Consider the following 27,221-nt stretch of genomic DNA (forward strand, 5'->3'; position numbering starts at 1 on the left):
CACGAGTTAATTATGCCGTGGCGACGACTTATTCTCTCGCTAAAATGGGTAGTTTATCGTTGGCGCGACTTAATCATGTCGTGGCGACGACTTATTATCTCGCCCAAACGATTAGTTAACTCGTTGGCACGACTAAATTATGCCGTGGCGACGACTTATTCTCTCGCTAAAATGGGTAGTTTATCGTTGGCGCGACTTAATCATGTCGTGGCGACGACTTATTATCTCGCCCAAACGATTAGTTAACTCGTTGGCACGACTAAATTATGCCGTGGCGACGACTTATTCTCTCGCTAAAATGGGTAGTTTATCGTTGGCGCGACTTAATCATGTCGTGGCGACGACTTATTATCTCGCCCAAACGATTAGTTAACTCGTTGGCACGACTAAATTATGTCGTGGCGACGACAACACTCTCGTCCCACTACTAAGTTATCTCTCAGTCGTCACCACGAGGTAAAAAGAATGGCACGTGCCAGATCTATGCCACTGTAAACAAGAGAGAAGATCTATGAACTTTTTCATTTTTTCTTTGACATACCAGTTAATTTAAGTTCAAGAAGAGAATTATCAATGTTCGAAAGAGGAAGTGTGAATTTGCAACGACCAAAGAAACAAAATATTCAGCGAAATACTAAAACAGCTAAAACACTACTACAAAATAACAAATAACCTTGAGAAAACAAAACAATGGGCTTTAAACCTGACATGAGTAATGGCAGATGGCAGGTAAATTATATATCTCTTAGATTTAATTGAAAACATGTTACAAATAGAACAAAATATGTGGATTTATGACGTTATGGCGGCAAAACATATTGAAGTTGATTATGGTTTATTATGCGCTCAAATATACGCCACAGTAAAACAAATGTGCATTAAGTCAATTAGCGCACTGAATATAAATAAATAGGTACTAAACTGCAAAAAAGGATTATTAACACATTCAAGAAACATATTCGTTAAACAGTCGAACCCCGTTGGCTCGAACTTCAAGGACCGGCGAAATTACCTCGAGCCTCGGAAAAATCGAGCCAAGCGGGAAAGCTTACATTCGGAATAAAAAAAAATCGGTCCTTAACACCCAGTTGGAGCCAATGGGGACCTCGAGCCAAGCGAGTTCGAGCCAACGGGGTTCGACTGTAGTTAAAACAAGTAGCCTAACCCAAAACATGCCTAAGGTCATCTTGAAAAAAATGGTTACCCGAGCGACTCAGTCTGCCTTTTTTCAATAGCGGGAAGTAAGCAATCAAAATGTGCATGATACAAAAATCTTAACCTGCCTACCCATATTACCCCCAAAATTGTTGGGCAGTTAACAGCAAACAAATACAATAGTGGCCTGTAATACAGAAAGAACATACTAAAAACGCTAGTTTAATAGCATTTATGTCATAACTGACCTTAGAAGACGTGGCAGTTGACATGATTTTACGAAAGACCGATATTGACAAATCAAAGTTTAACTTAACGATTTGACGAATTCACGCTGTCAACTTCACAAATTCACGAAATCGTGAAATTGTGAAGTTGATATCGTGAATTCGTGTGAAATGATATCAAATTTGTGAAGTTAAAATCGGAAAATCATGAAATTGTGAGGTTGAATTCGTGAATTCTTGAAGTTGAATTCGTGCAATCGTGAAGTTGACATAGTAAAATCGCGAAATCGTGAAATTGAAAACGTAATATCACGTCGAATTCGTGAAAGTGAAACTGTTAAATCGTGAATTCGTAAAGTTAAAGTCGCGAGTTCATGAAGATGAAAACACGAAATCGTGAAATCCTAAAGAGAAAACCATGAAATTTTGAATGTGAAATGTCACCATCGGTCTTTCGTATGATTTTTAATATATTGCACCGGTAACCAAAACAAAGTAAGACTGAAAAACGAACAAAACATTTCTTAATATTCGCTCCAAGGCTAAATGCAGCGTTCAAAATAGGAAGAACCTGTCTAATGAAGAATATTTGCCTTGAAACATGATCGAGATAAACATGAAATTAATTTGCATCAGCATTGACTCACCCTGCACACCACTGGTAAATTGATAAAATATTGATTTGACAAACTGTTTTATTCATGATATTTTTTCCTTCACCGGTTTCTCGCTTTCATAATATGGATTATAATATATTTGTTTATATTTGTTTATTATCTGTTGAGTTTGCGTGTGCGCTCCTTATTTTATAATACAATATAAACTACAGGGTCAAGCCCAGTAGTCAAGAATCCTTACATTGGCTTTGCAAGGGCTGTATCTCAAATTAATTCGACTTACAAAGGCTGTATCTCAAATGAATTCGACTTACAAGGGCTGTATCTCAAATTAATTCGACTTACAAAGGCTGTATCTCAAATGAGTTTGAACTAACAAAGGCTGTATATCAAATGAATTTGAAACTTACAAAGGCTCTATCTCAAATGAACTACTTCAACTGATGTACCTGCATACATCCGAGGTTGTTTTCGATAAAATGGCCGAGGAGTTCCGAATGATGAATTCAATCTCGCAAAGGCTGTATCTCAACTGAATTTGAACCAACAAAGGCTGTATCTCAAATGAATGTGAATTTAATTCGAACTAACAAAGCTGTATCAGAAACTAATTTGAATTCGAATTTTCAAAAGCTGTATCCGAAACTAAATTGAATTTGAATTTTCAAAAGCTATATCCGAAATCAATTTTATTTTTATTATTTCAAAGGCAGCATCCGAAATCAATTCGAATTTTCAAAGACTGTAGCCAAAATTAATTCAATATACATATATAATTACACCAGTTCTTATTGTAATTCAGCTGGCTTGAAAAGTCTCTATACTTTTGTCTAACAATTTAGATACTTGTTGATGACTGACGGTGAACGGTTATATATTTCCAACCGGTTTCAACCTATGTATATTTTAAGTGTTCACTGGCCATTCCAGGGCATTGCTGGACGAAATAGTCACAGCCATTGGTATGTTTGTTAGTAATTGTGTATGATACTGGATTGTTTTAGTGAATGGCTGTATTTATTTGGAATGCAATCATATGTATTCATGGCAAAAGAAACAAGCATCATTGCTACGTCTGTGTTCATTTTACAGTGCGTCAGAATACCTGTCATGTTTATCGCTGAGAACTCACTTGCCAAATACTTTGTTAGTCAAGAATGACAGGAATCCCGCTTGTTAGTAGCGGGATTGTCCCGCGGGAACAGTCACCTATCGGGCATTTCAATACATTTAACGGCTGATAGTATCAACAAACGTACGACAAAACCAGATGGTATCAACAAACCTACGACAAAACCAGATGGTATCAACAAACCTACGACAAAACCAGATGGTATCAACAAACGTACAACAAAACCAGATGGTATCAACAAACCTACGACAAAACCAGATGGTATCAACAAACCTACGACAAAACCATTTCGCGGCAATTTAGGGTCTGTCTATTCAACAAACAAAAATGCTAACGACGACAGCAGCAGACAGAGTGGTCGTTCAACCATGTAAAATATATTTAGGGTGTGATAAGTTAACAATAAAAAATACTAAAGTATTACTATGACGTCATAGATAACGACAAAAAACGGCAGACTACTAAAGTGGATGCTCAACCACAGAACTATACTCAGGGTGTATCTCGTCAACAATAAAAATACTCAAGTTTTCCTATGACGTTATAGATAACGACGACAGGGGCAGACTAAGTGGTCGGTCGTTCAACTATAGACAATATTTCAGCGCATGACGTAGCCTTCTTGAGATGTTCTAATTGTTCAAAAAAACTAAAATGCTTTCATCAGAGTGACCGAGAAAGTAAGAACAAAAGGCTGGCTTAACTGGGGAATAAGTGGCCACGTAGCTATAAATTGAATACACTTTTGGAGGCTTCTTCTTTTATTACATGCTTTTTTTGTTGTTAACTTTCATCAAGTAATCAAGTACAAGAAAAAGGAATCACTTGCAAACACATGGACCAAGCTGCAGCAAAAATGCGAACTCATCAAAGGTATCCGACATAGCCCCGTTGAATAGCCCGCCTTAGTAAACTACAAGTCGAACTCCGTTGGCTCGAGCACGTTCGGCACATATTCCTCGTTCTCTCGAACTGGATGTTAAGAACTGATTTCGTTATAATGAAGGTAAGAATTCCCGCTTGGCTCGAAGTTTCCGAGGCTCGAGGTATTGTCGACGGTCGCTGGGAGTTCGAGCCAACGGGGTTCGACTGTGTCAAATTAGTCGTATAATGACTATATCATTGTACATACGTTGACTCAAAACAAAGTATATACAGAATACAACAACACCAGTTAACAAATATGATGTGGAGAAATCTTCGAGCTGCCCAAATAAGCTGGTTGAATGTTAAAATGTAACGATTCTAAACATTTGTAGACAGTATTTTAAACATGATTGCATAAACAGTCTAAACCCGTTGGCTCAATATCCCAGGGACCGACCGAAAACACTTCGAGACTCGCGAATATCGAGCCAAGCAGAAATGCTTATATAGAGTAAAAACATCGGTATCATACATCAAGTTCGGGCCAACGAGGAAATCGAGCCAAGCGTGTTCGAGCCAACGGGTTTCGATTGTACTTATGTATGTTGAACTAAATGAAACAACCACTGTTAATGTATCATATTTCTTGTATACAATGGTTTTTAACTTGTACAGAAAACGTTAATGCTACACAAACATTTAATAATAGAAATAACAGATGAGACGTTGATTGAAAAGCAAGATATTATTGTTCGATGTAAACTAAACCACAGAACAATGGCTTCCAAACATATCATAAAACGTGGCATATGGCAGGTGAAGTGAGTTATCTTGTAGATGTAATAAGTGTGTGAAAGACCTCTACAAATCATAGCAATAATCGTGATGTGCTGAAAGAGTCAGGTCTGGAAAACGAATTAACATCTCCAACATCAATCGGAACACGCTCGGTCATTATCCAGTAACAAACCTTCGAGTTTGCCGGAGATTGCCGAGTAGTTACAATTGCTCCAATATGTGTTCAAGCAATCAAAACACTCTCGGTCATTATCCGGGAACAAACTTCCGAGCATGCCGGAGATTGCCGAGTAGTTACGATTGTTCCAACATGCGTTCCAGCAATCGGAACCCTCTCGGTCATTATCCGGGAATAAACCTCCGAGCTTGCCGGGGATTGCCGAGTAGTTACGATTGCTCCAACATGTGTTCCAGCAATCGGAACACTCTCGGTCATTACCCGGGAACAAACCTCCGAGCTTGCCGGAGATTGCCGAGTAGTTACGATTGCTCCAACATGTGTTCCAGCAACCGGAACACTCTCGGTCATTATCCGAGAACAAACCTCCGAGCTTTCCGGAGATTGCCGAGTAGTTACGATTGCTCTAACATGTGTTCCAGCAATAAGAGATTCAAAAGATAAGTTAAAGTAATAGTTAGATGACACGAAGTAAATTTTAATGATTAAGAATGGGCAGAATAAGTGTAGCGAAACTTAGTTAGAATACACCTCACATTTTGAGCCAAATACATTGCAACCATTAAGAATTTCAACTGTTCCGCATACTGCCACTTACCCGACACCCACTACCTGCGTCAGATTTTGCGTCGATAAAGTGTCAGCCAATTTATTTGTTATTAAGTTAGTTAGATGACGTGAAGTGATATCATTAGTGTAACATCCTCTTTCTCTACACAAAATACTTTTTCTAATGAAACCACAATGATAGAAGAGTCGCTAGGGAGCAGTTTCCATGAACGATTTTATTTGTAACTTCCATTATCTTAAATCTCTATTAACGTCACAGATTGCCAAGTGCAGTTTTTAATACTTGTTAAAGTTCAATTCTCTTAAATATGTATTTAAGCTGCACTCTCACAGATTGAACGTTTTTACAACTTTTTTATTTTTTGACTTGGAACGAGTCAATTTTTGCGAAAACCCATGAAAAGCAGTTATATAAGACTGCTGACAAAATATTAGATAGCAGATTTTTATATTTAAGTTTAAAAATGATGTTTTTATGCATTTTTCTTAAACGGTTTAAGCTATACAACATTAATTTTCGAACGGAAATATGAAAATCTACGATCTCTTTTTTTGTCAATAATCTCATCCTATATCATTGGTTTGCAGATATGTACGCAAAAGTTAGCTCTTTCTAAGACAAAAAAATATAAAAAAGTTGTAAAAATGGTATATCTGTGAGAGTGCAGCTTTAAGATAAAGAGAATATAACACTAAGATAATTTCAATTTAAAACTACAATCGATCAAGACTATTATTGAAACTTTCACCAGATATCTAAACTTCAAGTAATTGTTCATTAAATACCTAACTAGATGTTGACGTTTTAAAAAGCATTTAGCACTTTTGTACCTTGGAAAGTTTTAAACAGTTGTATAACAACTCTTGTTGGCAGAAGCTGCCAGTCACGCCAACACGTTACCGATTTTACAAGGACAAAGGCTTGGCTCTTACTATAAACGAGATTAGTCATTAACAAACATTTTACCGTACTGAAATTAACGTACATATTACTGAACTAAAATTAATGTATATATTACAGTTCTGAAACTACCGTACATATTTCCGTCCAAACTTACAGTACATTACCGTTTATACTACCAGAATGAAATTACCTTACAGAGTACCGCACTATAATTACCGTACATATTACCGTATTGAAACTACCGTAAATACTACCGAACAGAAATACCGTACATATTACCGTTCTGAAACTACCGTACATATTTCTGTACTGAAATTATAGTACATGTTACCGTATTGCAGTTACCGTATATACTACCGTACTGAAATAACCGTACATATTACCGTACTGAAATAGCCGTACATATTACCGTACTGTCTTTACTGTAATATTACCGTATTGAAAATACCGTACATACTGTAACGTAATTATCGTACATAACACCGCTCTAAACGTACCGTGTAGCAAAATAATGAAATTATGACAAAAAGATAACTCAAATTTACGGCTACATTCGACTGCGATCTTGATTGAAACACCCCTAATGGTCCCAACTTCGCGAATACTCTTAAGTATCCTTTGTATTAATCCAAATAATTCACTAACACTTGATTAACAAAAATCAAAGGTTGGCAATATATATAACCTTAAAAGTCTAAAAACTCATTAAATATGAGAATATATCATATTTAAAATCAAACAAAAATAGTGTACTGAGCATGAATCTGTAATAATTTAAAACATTTTTTTGGAGAAATCTTAGCCAGGTATTGTTTCACCGTCGAACCTATTATAGTAATTAAAGTATAAATATTTCATTTGAGGCTTTATCCAGAGAGATTTCCCCGTTATTACAAATCAGTAATCGATATTTTAGTTCTAGCTAATGACCACATTTGTCTCAAAGACAGTTCAAGGATCAGCTGTTCGTCACATAAAAATTGCATGCGTCATTTACCCGGTTCGTTTGATCTTTGTGTTTTGTATGACTCATGTACCATGAATTGATTTTTAGTAATCAAAAGAATGGAATATCTTCCTACGATATACTCAGCTATAATGTTACGTTCTAATTAAATGACATGAATTACAATCTTAATGATTAAGAATGGGCAGAGTGAGCGTAGTGGCGAATCATCAGGTCATCTAACTGATTTAGAATACAACCTAATTGGCTGACACATTATCATCGCCTAATCTGACGCAGGGAATGTGTATCGGATGAGTGGCAGTGGGTGGACTTTAAACACCAGCAAAAGTTTAAATTAATGATTAAGCCTAGTACGTCATGATTGCTTATCTGCAATTTACTTGTCTGTAAATGTAGGTTGTATGCTAAATTATGAACTAAAGTTTGTATGTTATATATGTTTAAATCTACAGAGTTTCCGAATTCCTATGTACCATTTTTAATAAAATTTGGTAGTGATGTTCCGAAGATCGATTAAAATCGAAAATTGATTGGTTGGGCCTCAAATCGCCGTCAATCGATCATACTTAATCAAAATCAATCATCGATTTAACCGACGAGTTGTTTTAATTATTTTCTCTCGTTATTTGCGTTCGGTTAATTTCCACAAATTTTCTATTTTTGAGTTCACTTTAACTTTCGGAAGTGTTCAGTTGTTATCGTTAGCAATATGGCCGAAAGCAACAACAACACTAAATAACCCCAAACATACACATACCATAAGTGCATTTAAAGCTGCACTCTCATAGATTGAACGTTTTGACAACTTTTTTTATATTTTTTTTCTTGGAACGAGTAGTTTTTTGCGTAAATAACTGAAAACCAGTGATAAAAGACTGATGACAAAAGATCAGATCGCAGATTTTCATATTTCTTCTCCAAAAATGATGTTTTATGCATTTTTCTTAAACCGTTAGTAACGGTTTAAGCCAAAAAAAACAATAAATTTGAAATGGAAATATGAAAATCTGCGATCTGATCTTTTTTCAACAGTCTTACATCACTGGTTTGCAGATATTTACGCAAAAATTTCCTAATTCCAAGACAAAAAATAAAAAAAGTTGGAAAAACGGTAAATCTGTGAGAGTGCAGCTTTAAGGATAACGAGTTATTGTATAAGAATACACCTACAAATAAGATATTGTCAAAAACCAAGTGTACTATTGATAATCGGTCACTTGACTGTAACCGAGGATTGATAGTCAAACTGAAACCGATTTCCAACACCTAAATTTGATTGTTTGAACTCTTATATTTGCCATGATACCTGAAGCTAGTAAAATAGCGGTTAACAATCCTTTTTAAATGATTTAATAAACAGTGTGCCTACCTAGCATTAAAATCCGGACGTCTTTATGTTTGAAGAATCTCGTCCAAAAATTCCCCATCTCATGCATCTGTCACTTTAGGTAGGGTGTTTGAAATTTTGTCATAAACACCTTGAATCTATATAAGAAAAAGTTTCACTAATCCCATCAATTCACTTATACACCTTCCTGGTTTAAACTCCACACACGTCACACTTTTGTCATTTTTTATAATTTCACATTTATTAGAAAATATTCCACATGGATACACTTAAATTAGTAATAAACAACTTTATTAATATCCAACGTCGAACATATTCAAGATCATCTAGACAGACATCTGTTGCGATATATTTAGATTAACATGCAACTTGCACATTCCCTCACAGAGTGATTATCCGAATCACAGTGAGCGATCATTGTAAAACAACGAACAATTCTCTTACTAATATTCCAATAACAGGTTTTTGTGAACACTAATGCTTTTGTGTCAACGCTTTGAAATTCGTATCCCACGCTTTAGACGTGAGTTTTTAGATATCCAGGTTGAACATATAAAACCACTATCTATTCTATTACTAATATTCCAATAACAGTTTATGAACACTAATACATGTGCCACCGCTTTGCAATTTGTATTCCTAGCTTTAGAAGTGGTTTTCAAAGCTCCAGGTTGATCATGTAAAACAACTAACAATTATATTACTAATATTCCAATAACAGCTTTAATGAACATTAATACATAGTGTGAACGTTTTGAAATTCGTATCCCAGCATTAGATGTGGTTTTCACAGAACCAGGGTTAACATGATTCTCTCTGGACTTGCCGATACTCGCGTATGAACTCAAATCAATCAATTGTTTTCCTATCCAGGTTTTCCCTAGCCAGGTTTCTGTAAATTCTGCATGGAGCAGCACGTCTGTGAGAATTGAAAGGATTTTATCTTGCAATTCGTTACAAACTCAACCCACTAACTGCTTCTGAAAATAGAAACATATTTTCTGTTGCACGTTTTCATAGCTCGAAATGCATTTTGCAAAACATTGATAATTTTCTCTGAGATATGATTAGGCCTAAAAAAAACATAGTATGGTTCGCGTTACCCGGCCCTACCCACGAAACAGGCGTCGACACTTGCGTTTTTAGTCCGTTGGAAATATATATGTACATATGTTTTAAGTTTATGTTTTAATATGATTTTGAGAACCGTTGAAGCTTTTTACAGAATATTATTTTAACGATATTTCACAATGATGACAAACGTTCTTATATTAAGCCTGATTAAAATTAAAACTTGTACTAAAACGTAACCTTAACCAAACCATTTTTTCATTAAGTTTAATAAATATACGTTAGTATTAAACACACTTAAGTATAACACAATATACAGGGAAAAGTCCAGTAGGTGTAGTTTTTAACAAAGTTCAAATACCCAACACTGAGCGAGAAAATATATAGTTTCCAAACAGCACAGACAATATTATGTATCGACATATCGTTACCAACAAATGTTTGTGTGACCGCCTTGGAGCGATATCTAACCTAACAGTATTACAACAGCCCTGTATGAGACCAGTATCTCATTTAAACTCATATCACAAAACGGAAAATATTAAATTTTAAACACCCCAGTAACACTATCAGCTTCAGGACATTTATCCATGTAGCAAATTTGATAATTTATCTGACATAAATGAGATTGAAAGGACCAGCCTAGTGATAAAACAAATATTAATTGTTATATCCAATTTCACGGAAACAAGAGCATTTATACAGATATATAGATCTGTTCAGGACTGGCACACACGTGCAAAAAGAAGTTATTAAATATTGATCATAAATCCATTATCACTTGAATTTGAATCAGCGTCAATTTGAAACACAATTGTATGTACAATTCAGGGGCGGATCCAGGAATTGTTGGTAGAGAGGGCGTAACTTATGGGCAAAACCTTTTGACATTCGCCTGTACATAAGAACCGGAATTTAAATAGTTAAATAGTTTAATAATATTATGTACCCGACGCTCCCCCTCCGACGCGGACTACAAATTGTATAAAAGTTTGTTCTTTTTATTTTATTTTTGGAGGGGGGTGGTGGTGGGGGGGGGTCTGGTGCCCACCCCACCTGTATCCGCTAGTGCGTGAACATTCTATAGTTTCTCGTTCTTTTTTAAAAGAACAAATGACAGGAAGAAGCTTATACATGTAAATACATTTTTATCAATAAAAATCAGAGGCGATGCAAACTTAAAAATGAATTCTATTTAGCTTTTAATACAATGCACTTGACGTACAACCTACGTTGACTATACATTAGATATTACTTAGGTCGACCTCCAAAAAACAAAACTGTTATCTTTTCTCGCAACAACAAATGAGTCACATACTCATCGATACTTTTACAATAAGTATCGTGACAATTGTGAGTTTAAGAATTGTTAGGTTGATTTAATGAACTGTATTGATGAGTGTACTTTTAAGGAATGAATTGCGTGATTAATGTCATTATCGGGGTATGCACGCAATTGGGCTGGCTAAAGTATGTTGATTCTGAAGCGATAATGACCTTACGATACGTGAAAAAAACCCATAAATTTACACTTCTCGATATATTGATTAAAAAAATCATGCCCCGCTGAAACAATAAAAACAAAAGTACACTATTTATATATTTATATTAATACGCGATGATTCGCGATACGAACATTTCCAAAGATGTTGCGTTCATCGGAAAATATTCGTTATAGCCGAAATGCCGTTCATTGAAGGAATGGTTGTTGAGATGTAAATATTTGGACGTCAACGTGTTGTTATGTACAGATGGATAGTCTCTTAAAACCAGACATTAGTAAATTTTAGATTGGCGAAATCATTTATGTGGAAAAAACGCTAAGTAATAGTTAGATGAAATGAAGTGAATTCTAAATGAATAAGAATGGGCGGAGTGAGCGTAGCGAACGAGTCCTTCTTTATCATTAAGGATTTACATCATGTCATCTAACTGACTTACAATGCAACCTTATTGACTGATACATTGTCGATGCAAAATCTGACGCAGGGAGTGCGTATCGGATGATTGGCAGAAGGCGGACCTTTAAACACGCGCGAACGTTGACATTCTTAATTATTAAGTCTACTACCTAATGGTTGCCTATCTGCAAGCTCATTGGCTGAACATGTAGGTTGTATTCTTATGTAGATAACAGCGGGCTTTTACTTCAGACTTAATTAAGAATATGACCATTGACAATATAAGTATCGACACGCTGTGTTCAAGTAATAGAAGTTTCCGACTTATGTGAAAGGGAAATACATTGTTACTTCTCATATTATTAAATTGCAAGTGAATTCTATGAGTATTTGTAACAATACTTTTAATTTTCGAAATTTATAATTCCATAACTTTGTATATCCAGTAAATGCTACATAAACATCAAGGCTCCAAGAAATCTTGCAAAACCCGGCACCATTTTACCACTGTATATCCAGAAAATTCTACATTACAATCAAGGCTCCATGAAATCTTGCAAAACCCGGCACCATTTTACCACTGTATATCCAGAAAATTCTACATTACAATCAAGGCTCCAAGAAATCTTGCAAAACCCGGCACCATTTTGAAACTGTATATCCAGAAAATTCTACATTACAATCAAGGCTCCAAGAAATCTTGCAAAACCCGGCACCATTTTACCACTGTATATCCAGAAAATTCTACATTACAATCAAGGCTCCAAGAAATCTTGCAAAACCCGGCACCATTTTGAAACTGTATATCCAGAAAATTCTACATTACAATCAAGGCTCCAAGAAATCTTGCAAAACCCGGCACCATTTTGAAACTGTATATCCAGAAAATTCTACATTACAATCAAGGCTCCAAGAAATCTTGCAAAACCCGACACCATTTTGAAACTGTATATCCAGAAAATTCTACATTACAACCAAGGCTCCGAGAAATCTTGCAAAACCCGACACCATTTTGAAACTGTATGTTTCTGTGACATTAATAGGTTACATCGGCGCCTAATACGTTCCATGGTTCATATCAATAGGAAGTGTACTTGCTTCTGCAATAACCTCTGTCTAGACTTATACTAGATAGGCATGAGGTAGTAATATATAAATGTTGCCGTAAAGGATCGTTACAAAGAGCAAATCACATAAAGTATTTCGGAGAATATGAATTTGTTTCAAGAATACTTTAGATCAATAGATATTTGATTGAGATATTGTTTTCAACTATATTCTTAACCCACGTAAAGTCAGTACAGTCAAACCCCGTTGGCTCGAAATCGCATGGCTCGAATTCCTCCTTGGCTCGATCTGAATATAAAGGATATATTTCTATAAACTGAAGGTCAACATTCCCGCTTGGCTCGAATTTTTCGAGGCCCGAGGTATTTTGGGCGGTCCCGACGGGGTTCGATAATACTACCACCACCACTACTACTACTACTACTACTACTACTACTACTACTACTACTACTACTACTACTACTACTACTACTACTACTACTACTACTACTACCACTTGTACTACTACTACTACTTCTACTACTACTACTACTATTGCTACTGCTACTGCTACTGCTGCTGCTGCTGCTGCTGGTACCACTACAACAACAACTAATATTACTACTACTACAACTACTACTACTACTATTACTACTACCACTACTTCTACTACTACTACTACTACTACTACTACTACTACTACTACTACTACTACTACCACTACAACTACAACTACTACTACTACTACTACTACTACTACTACTACTACTACTACTACTATTATTATTTCTACTATTATTATTATTTCTACTATTACTACTTTGATGAACAGAATACATGAATAACAAGAACGCATTGCTCGAAAAAGAAGCTTGCATTATTAGCAACAATATGTTGGATGAGAAACGTGAAACAGGTAAACCCATTAAAGAAAAAAAGCTTCTTAGAAATGTTTAATCGTTTATACAATGACAAACACTCTGAGAAGAACAGAAACAAACACAATTACTTCTAATCATCATGAACTATGACATATGACAGGTATGGTGATTTAGCTTGAATATGTAATGAGTGTGTGGAAACCGTGGGCAAATAATAACAGTCATTGGAAGATGCTGCTGAACGACTTCTGAATGGAAAACGAATTAATATCTCCAACATTCGTTATATACCTCATAGTATTTCTGTCGAACTTTTCGGCGATTGCCGAATAGTTACAATTGCTCCAACATGTGTTCCAAAGATAAGAAAAGGCAATGAAAATTGTTTGTAAAAATTATCTGGAGTAGTAAACAACTTTGTGAATCATGATTTTCATTAGTTCCAAGAATGTGCATTTGAGTGTGTCTGTTACGTAGCTTCGCAGAATAACAACAAGTGATAAAGTGATAAAGCCTCGGGAATATACGCTTGTATGACACACAGGCGTACGATATGTTATATTTGTCCTACTATTTGTCATGACTGTATCCTGTTGGCCATGATCGTGGAAACAACCACATTCTTGGCAGGGAATGTCATTCACGTCAACACGTACGCGTTTAACAAGGAAATATACTTGCCTCTTACCAATCATATTAGTCAGTAACACAGAAACAAATCAGGTACCGTGATAATTAGCAATGCTTTTAAATTTGTTATTGATGAATGAATCATTTGAGAGATATTATTTTTAATCTGTAATAGTTATTTCAGCACTTCTTGAATACCACAGAAAAAGCGCAGTACCAAAACTGTGAACACAGAGCCTCTTTAAAGAAGCTAACAGGCAAACGTATATGTATTACTATGCCAGATATATAGTACATATATGACATGCATAAATGGTGATGAATTATCCCTGACCTAACTTCTGAATCAAAATCATTCGAAACCTTGTGAGCTTATATTAATAGCATCAATTTGTTGGATGAGAAACGTGAAACAGGTAAACCCATTTAATAAAAAAAAGCTTCTTTCAGATGTTTAATTGTTTATAAAATGACAAACACTCTGAGAATAACAGAAACAAACACAATTACTTCTAATCATCATGAACTATGACATATGACTGGTGAGGTGATTTAGCTTGAAGATGTAATGAGTGTGTGGAAACCGTGGATAAATTATAACAGTCATTGGAAGATGCTGCTGAACGACTTCTGAGTGGAAAACGAATTAACATCTCCAACATTGCCGAATAGTTACGATTGCTCCAACATGTGTTCCAGAGATAAGAGATATAAATGAAAATTGTTTGTAAAATGCGCAGGAATTGCTCTAGTAATAAACAACTTTGTGAATCATAATTTGCATAAGTTTCAACAATGTGCACTTGTGGGTGTCTGTTACATATCTCGGCAGAATAAGAACACGTGATTAAGTTTCGGAAATAGAAGCTTGTATGACACACATCCGTACGATATGTTACATTTTTCCACTATTTGTCATGACTATATCCTGTTGGCTTTGATCATGGAAACAACCACTTTCTTGCCAATGAATGTCATTCACGTCAACACGTAAGCGTTTAAGAAGCAAATAGTCCTGCCTCTTACCTACCAGTCAAGTCAGTAACACAGATACAAAGCAGGTACCGTGATAATAAGCTTTTAAATTTGTTTTTGATGGATGAATAATTTAAGAGTAATTATTTGGTTAGAAATATGAAATCGATATTTTAGCATTTGTTGAACTTCAAAGAAAACGCACAGTACCAAAACTGTGAACTGTGCCCCTTTATAGAAGCCAACAGGTAAACGTATATGTATTACTATGCCAGCTTATATAGTACATAAATGGCATGCATTAATGAGGATATACTGTCCCTGACCTAAACTTCCTGAATCAAAATAATTCGAAAACTTGTGAGCTTGTATTATTAGCAACAATATGTTGGATGAGAAACGTGAAACAGGTAAACCTATTAAAGACAAAAAGCTTCTAACAAATGTTCAATTGTTTATACAATGACAAACAATCCGTGCAGAACAGAAAAAAAAAACACGCACAATTACTTCTAATCATCATGAATTATGACATATGACAGGGGAGGTGATTTAACTTGCAGATGTAATGAGTGTGTGGAAACCGTGGGCAAATTATAACAGTCATTGGAAGATACTGCTGAACGACTTTAGAGTGGAAAACGAATTAACATCTCATGCATTCGGTATATACCTCAAAGTCTTTCTTCCGAATTTTTCGGAGATTGCCGAATAGTTACAATTGCTTCAATAGGTATGACGTCACCATTGCGTCATATGTACTTCCGTTGTGTGAAAAATTCTCAATAAAAAAATAATGTTTTTATGACTGAAAGACATGTTTTCACATGCTCAATACACTGTAAATCAAAAATATCATTATTCCTGAAACGTTTATACCTTGTGTATCTATTATTGCTTGATTTATCATTTAGAATAGAGAGTTAAGCATAAACTGCTGCCCTATAGTTGAAAGGTCATTTTGGAAGAACTGTCATGGCGGACTGTGTAATTTTTAGAGTTTGTTTTGGAGAGATTTTTCTTAGGAATAACTTGACCCCCCTTTTTTGGCTTAAAAGGTAATTTAAAGCTTGTACTTTAAGAATATATATGTTTATCATAGTCTGCATCCGCTCGAAATACCTTTAAATGTTGTCTAAAAATGATTATTTCACATTGAATTATAGAGGAAATGACAATGGTGGTGTGTAACCAACATGTGCTTCAGAGATAAGAGAAGGCAATGAAAATTGTTTGTAAAATGCGCAATAATTGCTCGATTAATAAACAACCTTGTAAGTCATGATTTGCATTAGGACCAAGAATGTGCACTTGTGTGTTTAAGTTATGTAGCCCTGCAGAATAAGAACACGTGATAAAGCCTCGATAATATACGCTTGTATGACACATATATATACCCACGATGTGTTACATTTTTCCACTATTTGTCATGGCTGTATTCTGTTGGCTTTGATCGTGGAAACAACCACTTACTTGCCAAAGAATGTCATTCACGTCAACACTTAACAGTTTAACAAGCCAATAGACTTGCCTCTTACCAATCTTATTAGACAGTAATAAAGATACAAACTAGGTACCGTAAATGTTAGTAAAGCTTTTAAATTTGGTTTTAATTGATAAATCATTTTAGAGATGTTAGTTTTTATATTATAAATCTCTTATTAATATTTTAGCCCTTCTTGAATACCACAGAAATAGCGCAGATATTAAGATATAAATTCATTAGAAATGTGTAATCGATATTTCAGCACTTGTTGAATACTACAGAAGAAAGGCAGTATTAAAACAGTGAACGAAGAACGCCTGTACTGAGGCCAAATGACACTCCTCGACAACAACATACAAGACAGAGTACACATGCATCAACAAGTTGACTTAGTATCGCTGAGGGGTCCGTTAAGAATCTGCATCAACAGATTGACTGATAGTATTTGATATAGTTATAGTAAGAGAACCAATTGTTACCAATTGTGATTGGATTGACAATACAAATTATTAAGTTTTTTGACTTTATCCGGGAAAAATTAGTCCTTTGGGGTATTTACGTTCACACCTTAAACATTTGTGTGTTCAAAACTATATATACACAAACTAATTAATTTTAGAAGTAAGTACTTCACATAACTCATATAAAGCGAATTTTATGGTAACATTTACATACATAAATACAATTTGTGATTTCATCGACACAATAACTAATTTTCCATGTTAATAAAAGCGTCGATCATTTGTCAAACGTATATGTATTACTACGCAAGGATAGTATATACAACACATGCGATACTGGTGATGAAATTTTCCTGACCATAACAACTTGAATCAAAATCTATCGAAAACTATATACAATAGTCTTTACCAGCCGTAAAATTCGCACCCTTCCGAACTGTCCTTAAATGACCATTCCTTTAAAATTTAAATCATTGACATTATTCGAAAACTATACAAATTTTTACCTTAAATAAAATCCGGCTTGTTTCAATTAGCCAAAATACATACTGAAAATGGATTTTGATAAATGAAAAATGGTTTATTCTGATAATCATTCAGATTATTACTACAAAATTTCTAAAATTTCTTGAAGAAGAAAATATAACACATTTTATAGAATAACATAAATAGTGAGATTAACTTAATCCTGTTATAAGGGACTTAAGAAAATTCGAGAAATTGGGCCGGATGTTTAATGACTCTGGTTTTAAAAAATCAGTTTCAAACATATGTTATAATGGGCAGGTAGCTCGTAAGTATTTTGCAAAAAAAAGTATTCCCATTTAGTTTTCACAGTTCTGTTTCGTTCCTACAAACTCACTTAGCGCTTATATTCCTCAACTTCGTGTTCATTTTAAATGTTGACTAAAATTCCCACAAATATTTAGCAAACGCATGCAGCTATAACACTAAAATCATTTCAATTTACGATTGAAATCTACTAAGATCTTTCGTAAAACGTCTCCCAGGTCCTATAAATGTACCTTACATCAATTACGTGTAGAGGCTCTTGACATGCAGGGTTCACATTAGTCTACCAATCCTCATATAGCAATTCTATACATTAAAGCTCGCCTTGCAGTCCTTACTTGGCATAAATCGTATTTTCGATGCCTTGGGATCTGTTTTCCCACGCTATTTCGGAATTCTTTTTTCCGATGCGCACGAATCAAGTGAAATCAATGCTTTCTGTCAGAGGTTTCTGTAAAATTTGTATCATAATTTCAATGTTTTTTATCTTGAATTCAAGATTTCATTTGCAACCAATCACTATTAAGGCTGACTGTTTCTAAAATTAGATAACAGGTTAAAGTGAATTTAGTGAAAAACTAATGTGAGTTTTGCGGAAACCGAATATCTGTCTCTGAGAATTATGCACAATTTGCCCGAAACAAATTGCAAGCCTTACGAGAGTCTACAGTGAACAGAAACAGGCGTCTGTGCTGCTACTACTAGAAATTGTTCAAAACTTTAGATTTATTGAATCGTTTAAACCAGTCAATTTTCTTTAAAAATCTACAAATTTTGATAAATATTTCTAAAATTATTTTAAAAGACACTGGGATTAGGCACATGGTAAAATTTAAATGCATAGTAGCTTAGGTATTTTTTTGGAATCACAAAATACATACAAAACAAGAATACAGATTAATTGATCTCTTAGTTGACAGTTATAATAAGTGGAACACTTGTCACTCTATTTGGCATTGAATGAATTAATCTGTATTTTTTTAAATTCCGCTTGTACACTGTTGCAGAATTACTTTGAAACAGGCGCTGATTGTTTATATGAGTGTTATTTGCACACAATTCAGAACACAATAGCATCGAATACAACAAATTGTAAACACATCAGAACTTATTGTTAAGCATTGTTAATACATTGTCAGAATATTGTAAGAAATAACTATAAGAAATAGCAACATAGCTTTGATTAAAACCTACACTTTCAGCAAATGCGATTACCTATCCGACTTAAAAAAGTACTACTTTAAAATAGAATGAAAGCTTGCAGTTATACAATTTAACAGACATGACGTCATAGTTGGCTTTCCAGCTTTAAGAAAATGGCAGTAAGTATTAATGGTAAGATGTAATTATATTCAGCAACTGTGTCATAACGTCTGAGTCTTTTAAACAGCATAAGAGTAAACCCTAATTTACCTGCCAATACAATCGCATATCTGTCTTAATTAAACCCACCCTTAATTATTCCGAACTGAAGCTAAACGACCTAAATGAGACATAATTTGGTTCCTCGCCTGATTTTCAGTCAGTTTGAACGTATTCTGTATACTACTACTACTACTACTTCTACTACTACTACAACTACTACTACTACAACTACTACTACTACTACTACTACTACTACTACTACTACTACTACTACTACTACTACTACTACTACTACTACTACTACTACTACTACTACTACTACTACTACTACTTCTACTACTACTTCTACTACTACTACTACTACTACTACTACTACTACTACTACTACTACTACTACTACTACTACTACTACTACTTACTACTACTACTACTACTACTACTACTACTACTACTACTACTACTACTACTACTACTACTACTACTACCTCTAGATGTTTAATGACTGAGCAGAATTCGCCCACTTCGCTCACTTCTCCCTTCTTACTCTTTAATGTAGTACACAATTTGTTCTTACTATATATACATATCTATATCAATTTTGTCCTTTAGAATCCATTCAAAAGTAATTGACGCTACGTCTGTGTTGAATACGTTTAAAATGTATAAGTAAATTTTAGTACCTTACTCATTGGTTCATAATATGAAACGCAGTAAAATATGTGACTTCTTAGTAGAACTTTCAGATATTACGGTGCACCATAGCAGAAAGCTGAATATAGTTAAGACATTCAGGTACAAATGTTTAATATGTTTAATATCCTAAGCGCAAATTAATCGAGCGTTTCTTATCAACTTGCAGAAAACATTTAATGTTTACTCATTTTCTATAGAAAATATCAAAATGCAGTTCTAATTCAAGTATCAACAATAGTGAGCGCTAAAATACAAAATAACAAAACATCACTCTCCATTCTGATGATTTTAGAAAATTCTCTGACCCTTTTGGTCGCTCTACATTCTTATGACTTTAGAGTTAAATTTGACCGTTTTGGTCCCTCTCCATTTTGATGACTCAAGATCAATGTCTGACCTATTTGGTCACTCGCGCAATAAATGCAACTCCACATCAATTACTTGTAGAGTCTCTTGACATGCAACATTCACATTACTCTACCAATCATCATATAGCGATTGCAATCTATGCATCGAAACTCGTTATGAAGTCCTTAGTTGGCACATATCGTATTGTCGACGCTTTGGGACTTGTATTCCCACGTTATTTCGGAATTCCAATATTTTTTTTTAAATTTGAACTATTGTTTTATCTTAAATTTAAAATATCATCTGCAACATATCATACTTAAGGCTGACTGCATGTTAAAATAAGATAACAAGTTATAGTGAATTTATTGAAAAAAGAAAGTGCACTTTGCAGAGACCTCAATATATGTCTCTGAGAAATATGCGTAATCAGTCCAAAACGTATTGCAAGCTTGTGTCACTCAACAGAAAACAGGCGTCTTTGAGGCTTCTGGAATCATATAAACTGAATTGTGTTTGATAGGGGAGTTGAGGTGTTGGTAATCAAAGCAATTGAAACAAATGTTCAACACTTAAGTTTTATTGATACGTTTAAACTAGACATTTTGAATTACCGCACTTACAAATGTAATAAATATGATTTTAAACGAATTTCAAACGAAATGTGAGAAAGGCATGGCAGTAAAAGTTAAATGTATTCTGTTAAAGAAATTCTTTGGTATCACGCAATACATCTATGCCATGAAGACAGCAGTGTCGGTTTAGTTGAAACACCTTTTTGACAGTAATGATAAGTTTAACACTGACAACTCCATCTGGCACTGTACGGATAAGTATGTATTCTATTTGATAAATTCATTCAAATATCATATGTTGGAGAATTACTTGGAAACAGTCTGAGTGATGATGCAATTCAAAGCTGAATACAATTGAATACTAATCATTCAGATATCCTATTTTGAAGAATTACTAGGAAACAGTTCCTGGTTGTTAAAATGAGTGATTTTGCACACAATTCAAAACAGAATAAAATCGAATGCAAATTATTCAGATATCCTCTCTTGAATAATTACTTCAAAACAGTCCCTGGTTATTTAAATGAATGATGTTGCAAACACTTGATTTGACTAAATTTGAATGCAAACCAGTGCAAAAACTTGAGTTAGGCCTTGTTAATCAATGCTAGCATTTCCATGGAATGTCAGAATATTGAAAAAAAAACACAATAAAAATCAACATTTATTAACGGAATGAATTGCATAATTGATGTTTAAGGACACGACGCACTGAAACCAGTGCAATTGTGTAAATGACATTAATCACGCAATTCATTTTTTTTATATCTTCAACATTTGTTCATTATTTCTTTTCAAATTGTTATTTTTTTGTTTTACTAAATTTCATTCTCTGACCACCTCTGACATCTTAATCATCAATATTTTACACAGTATGTTCTTACTATTACATTGATCAAATGTTGAATCGTTTATACAATGACAAACAATCTGAGAAGAACAGAAAACACACACAATTACGTCTAATCATCATGAGTTATGACATTAAGCAGGTAAGGTGATTTATCTGTAAATGTAATGAGTGTGTGGAATCCGTAGGCAAATAGTAACAGTCACTAGAAACTGCTGCTAAACGACTTCAGAGTGGAAAACGAATTAACATCTCCAAATTTCGGTATATACCTCATAGTCTTTCTTCCGAGCTTTTCAGAGATTGCCGAAATAATTACCATTGCTCCAGCATGTGTTAAATGAGATAAGAGAAGGCAGAGAAAATTTGTTGGTAAAACGCGGAAGTATTGCTCCAGTAATAAATAACTTTGTGTATCACGATTCGCATTAGTTCTAAGAATATATGCACTTGTGTGTGTCTGTTACGTAGCCCTGCAAAATATACACAAGTGATAAAGCATCGATACTATACGCATGTATGACACTCATTCGTATGATATGTTACATTTTTCCACTATTTGTCATTACTACATTTGGTTGGCAATAATCGTGTAAACAACCACTTTCTTGCAAGAGAATGTCATTCACGTCAACACGTAAGCGTTCAACAATCAAAAAGACTTTCCTCTTACCAATCATATTACTTACTAATAAAGATACAAAACAGGTGCCGTGACAATAAGCAATGCTTTTAAATTTGTGTTTGATGGATGAATCATTTGAGAGATATTAATTTATTAGAAATCTATTATTGATATTTCAGCACTTGTTGAATACCACAGATTTGCCCAGCACCCAAACTGTGAACAAAGAGTGCCTTTATAGAAACCTACAGACGAACGTAATGTATTAGCAGCCAGCATATATAGTGCATACAACACATGTATTATTGGGGATTAATTATTCCTAAACTAAACATCCTGAATCAAAATCATTCGAAAACTTGTGAACATAGCTTGTATTATTAGCAACAATATGTTGGAAGAAAAACGTGAAACAGGTAAACCCATTAAAGAAAAACAGATTCTTACAGATGTTTAATTGTTTATACAAGGACAAATAATCTGAGAAGAACGGAAAAACAACAACAATTACTTCTAATCATCATAAATTATGACATATAACAGGTGAGGTGATTTAGATTGCAGATGTAATGAGTGTGTGGAAACAGTGGGCAACTATTGGAATTGAAAGATGTTGTTGAAAGACTCCACAATGAAAAACGAATAAACATTCTCAAAGTCTTGCTTCCGGGCTTTCCAGAGATGACCCAGTAGCTACGATTGCTCCAAAATGATTTCAACAGATAAGAGAAGAAAATAAAAAAAATGTTTGTAAAATGCGCAAGAATTCCTCGAGTAATAACCAAATTTGTGAATCATGATTTGCGTAAGTTGCAAGAATGTCTGGTTCTGTAACCTAGCCCTGCAGAATACGAACAAGTGATAAAGCCTAGGAAATATATGCTCGCATGATACACATTGCTTCCACTATTTGTCATACTATATTTTAATGGCTTTTGTCAAGGAAACAATCATTTTTTTTCTCAGAGAATGTCATTCACGTTAACACGTAAATGATTAAAAACAAACAAACTTGCATCTTACCAATCGTAATAGTCAGTAACAAAGATGCAAACCAGTTACCGGGATAATTAGCAAAGCTTTTAAACTGGTTTTTGATAGGTGAATCTTTATAGAGATACTATTGGATTAGAAATCTGTAAATGACATGTCTGCACTTTTAAATAAAGAATTTTAGTCGTACCTTCAATTGTCTTAAATCTTTGTATCATCCATTACTTGTTTTAGAGACTCTTAAAATACAGCTGTCTTATTAGTCTACCAATCCTCATATAGCGATTGCAGTTCTATACATTGAAACTCGCCCTGAAGTTTTAGTTGGCATAGATCGTATTGTCCAGGCATCGGGACCTGTGTCCCCACGCTATTTCGGAACTCCAATATTTTTCCAATGATGAGGAATCAAATAGAATCAATAGTTTCTGTCTGATGTTTGTGTAAGATTTGCATCAATTTTCAAATGTTTTTGTATCTTGAATTGAAGATATCATCTGCAACACATCATTATTAAGGCTGGCTACATTTGAAATAAGATAATAGGTTTTATTGAGTTTCATGAAAAAGCACATTTTGCAGAAACCTGAATATTTGTCTCTGAGAAATATGCATAATCAGCCTTAAACGCATTGCAGGCCTTTGGACTGTGTCACTTACCAGAAACCTGGCGCCTGTGGGACTACAAGAATCATATAAATTGAACAGTTATTGTTAGGGGGGCAGGGTGGGAGTATTTTAATATTGTAAAGCAACTGGTCAACACTCTAGACTTGTTGATAAGTTTAAACTGGCTAATTTGCTTTAAATCGCATACAAATGTTATAAATATGACTTGAAGCGAATTTCAAAATAATTGAAAGAAAGGCGCAATAATAAAATTACTGTATTCTGTTAGATGGATTCATCGGTATCACACAATACATCCATATCATGAAGATGGCAGTGCCCGTTAAATTGAAACTATTATATTGACAGTAACCTTTTCGTTCCAACTCCACTTTATAACATCAGTGTGATCTCATATTCTGACTACGTTTTTGAATTCACTTGCAACTCTTTATGGCACGGACTGTATTAATCTGTATTCTATTTGATACAATCATTCAGATATCCTCTGTTGAACAATTACTTCGAAACAGCCCCCGGTTATTTAAATGATGTTTCAAACAATTCAGTAAGAATATGATCGAATGCAAATCATTGCAAAATCTTTAGTAAGTTAGCATTTCCAAGGAATGTCAGATAATTGAAAAAATAGCAATAAAAATTGGTATCAACATTGATTAACGGAATGAATTGCATAATTGATGCATAAGGACACCACACACTTATGACAACACTACTAATAAACACTTTTCAGCGTGTTGATTAAAGTTTTTCTCGGCCTGTTAACTCAAACAATAACAATATTAATAATTTTTTTTTAAATTTATATCAAAGGCGCTATTTTGCGTCCGAACATATCCGATGGTGTTGTGTTAATCATAAAAATTCGCTTTTGCCGAAACGCCGTTCTTTAAGGCATGGAGTTTGAAGTGAATATTGTATAACCTACATTTCTAGCCAATGAGATAAATCGGATTGCAAAAAGTACCCCACTTGTTCGATAAGACTTAAAATTTGACAATGTCATTGGTATGGCGTCATAGTTTGGTTCTTCGCTTGCACAAATCTAGTCATATATATTGTGTACATTTTAAATGACTCTCTTCGCTAGCTCCAACCTTCTTAATCATTAAGCTTTCCATATCGTTTCCCGTTAATTGTATGAGAAACGGTAATGATACTGAGATTTAATTTGATTCTCGTCAATTGCCATTTAATACGTTACCAGCCATAAAATGCGATATTAACTGTGCTAAAAACTGTAAATTACGTTCATAAGAGAACAACACTTTCATACACTTAACAACCACATGTTTCTTACATATCAATCGAGCATATTAGAAGGCCATTTAGAATTAATGGTATTTATTTTTATTCAGTGAATGTGTAACCACCTATGTTTTTGTGTTTTAAATGATTTTATATTATAACCTACTATTTCTACCGATAAAATCGCCTATCAGCCTTCAAAAAAAATATTGCATATTTTTTATAATATGAACAGAGAAATTAAGTCATAATTTGGTTCCCCGCATGATGAAAATATGTTAAAATTGAGGTCAGTTGGAACCAATTCCGTAAATTCCTACTGACTTAAAATAATGCGCTCTTGCTCGACCTGCCCTTCTTAATCCATAAAATTTAATCAATAAGATCTAACTATTATTTATACTTCCATATTAATGTTATCCAGTCATATGGAAACAATTATTTATTGAAACCGGGCAAACCTAAGAGTAAATGTATCCGAGAATATGCATTGTAATTAAATTATCGTATATTAGTTGAAATTGTGAACAAAAGTGTTTCAATATGCTTCTTGAAGGAATAATTACCTGAATTCACAAATATTCATATTCAAACAATATTATCATACTACTGCGCGACAAAAAATCTTGGTTATAGTTCAACTTACGATGGATGTTATAACTCGTTAAACCATAACAATGATTATATTGTGCCGCCAAAAGACCAAAGAATATAAAACGAATTAACAATCCAAAAAGTGTTTTAGTGCTAAGAGATGGAAATGAAGGTTGTCAGTAGAAACCACACTATAATTTGTCGAGTAGTAGAGGATCTTGTGAAACACAAGTTGTGTTAGCTCTGTGTACGCATTTCCCAATTGTTTCTATACAACTATAAACCGTATGTATGAGTACTCAGACATACAGTCGTTTATGAGTCGTAAGTTGGTGTATTTTTATCCATACGATGTTTTTAGCAGGAATCTAAGTGATACAATTTTCTTAAATGCATTGGTTAAATATTGCAATGGCTCGGATATATAAAACCGTTCACTTGAATGGGGTAAAAAGTTCCCTGTTTCTGCAATAAGACGAAGTTATCAATAAACACAACATGTGATACGGGAAAAAATCTTTTCAAATCATCATTGGATTTGACGAACTGCTGGGACCGTTCCTTATCAGTCGCTAACACATTCAAACATAAATACAAGAAAAACAACGTTGTGAAACAAAATTCATTCAGGCAGTAAATTCTCTAAAACAAAAGCAAACTGTCATACACCATTGTTACAAGAAAATGTATTTGCGTTAAAATCATTAGTCAGCACGCACATTCTAATCCGGTTGATTTGAGGTCAAATACATTTTGAGAAGGTTTCATAATTTTGAGATTGCTTTTCAATCATAAATTATTAAAGAGAGAAAACAGATTGTTATTTAAATGCAAAAGAAACATTAAGATATTTTTTTGTCTTATACCATTATTACAAACCATTGGACACATGAGTATTTAATTACTAGTCCCCAAACTCGTAGGCTGCAGATTGTTATATCTTGGTTTACGAACCTTCGGAACCAGTTCATCAAAGTTCAGAAAAAAAATCCAAGGCTTTTTTGCTTATTTAAATAAATCTGATTTTAATAAATGGGTAAATGTTGTTCTCTTTTGGAACAGGGCGTAACCTAGCATCAAATGTTGTAGTCAGTTTTAAAATAATGTATGTGTTTCTCCAAGTATTGTGGAAGTATAATTACTTCTAACTATCATAACATTCATACATATTTTACATATAAAAATACGGTTAATACATCAGCACGGCAAAAAGTATTTGCAAACGTTAGAAATATTTCAACTTACAACGAATGGTCAGAACTGTTAGACTCAAGAGCCTTGTAAACTTCC

General features: G+C 34.2%; 1 protein-coding gene across 3 annotated transcripts in view; it reads right to left on the reverse strand.

Annotated features, from left to right (window-relative positions):
* LOC128202994 (ADP-ribosylation factor 1-like) overlaps nucleotides 1-27,221 on the reverse strand; it is a 66,426-nt gene that overhangs the window by 18,273 nt on the left and 20,932 nt on the right. Inside the window, exons 1-2 of one of the 3 annotated variants that reach the window (XM_052904213.1) lie at nucleotides 10,199-10,217; nucleotides 8,788-9,746 (exon numbers count right to left, since the gene is read on the reverse strand). The exons of 1 other annotated variant lie outside the window; for it this stretch is intronic. In XM_052904213.1, the coding sequence (XP_052760173.1) occupies nucleotides 8,788-8,854 (67 nt within the window). In that variant the 5' untranslated portion in view covers nucleotides 8,855-9,746; nucleotides 10,199-10,217. Of the gene's footprint in view, nucleotides 1-8,787; nucleotides 9,747-10,198; nucleotides 10,218-27,221 lie in introns of those variants that run through there. One more of the 3 variants, XM_052904211.1, reaches the window with a different exon arrangement.

This window comes from Mya arenaria, chromosome 9 (genome assembly GCF_026914265.1).
Source record: "Mya arenaria isolate MELC-2E11 chromosome 9, ASM2691426v1".
NCBI classification, from domain to species: domain Eukaryota; kingdom Metazoa; phylum Mollusca; class Bivalvia; order Myida; family Myidae; genus Mya; species Mya arenaria.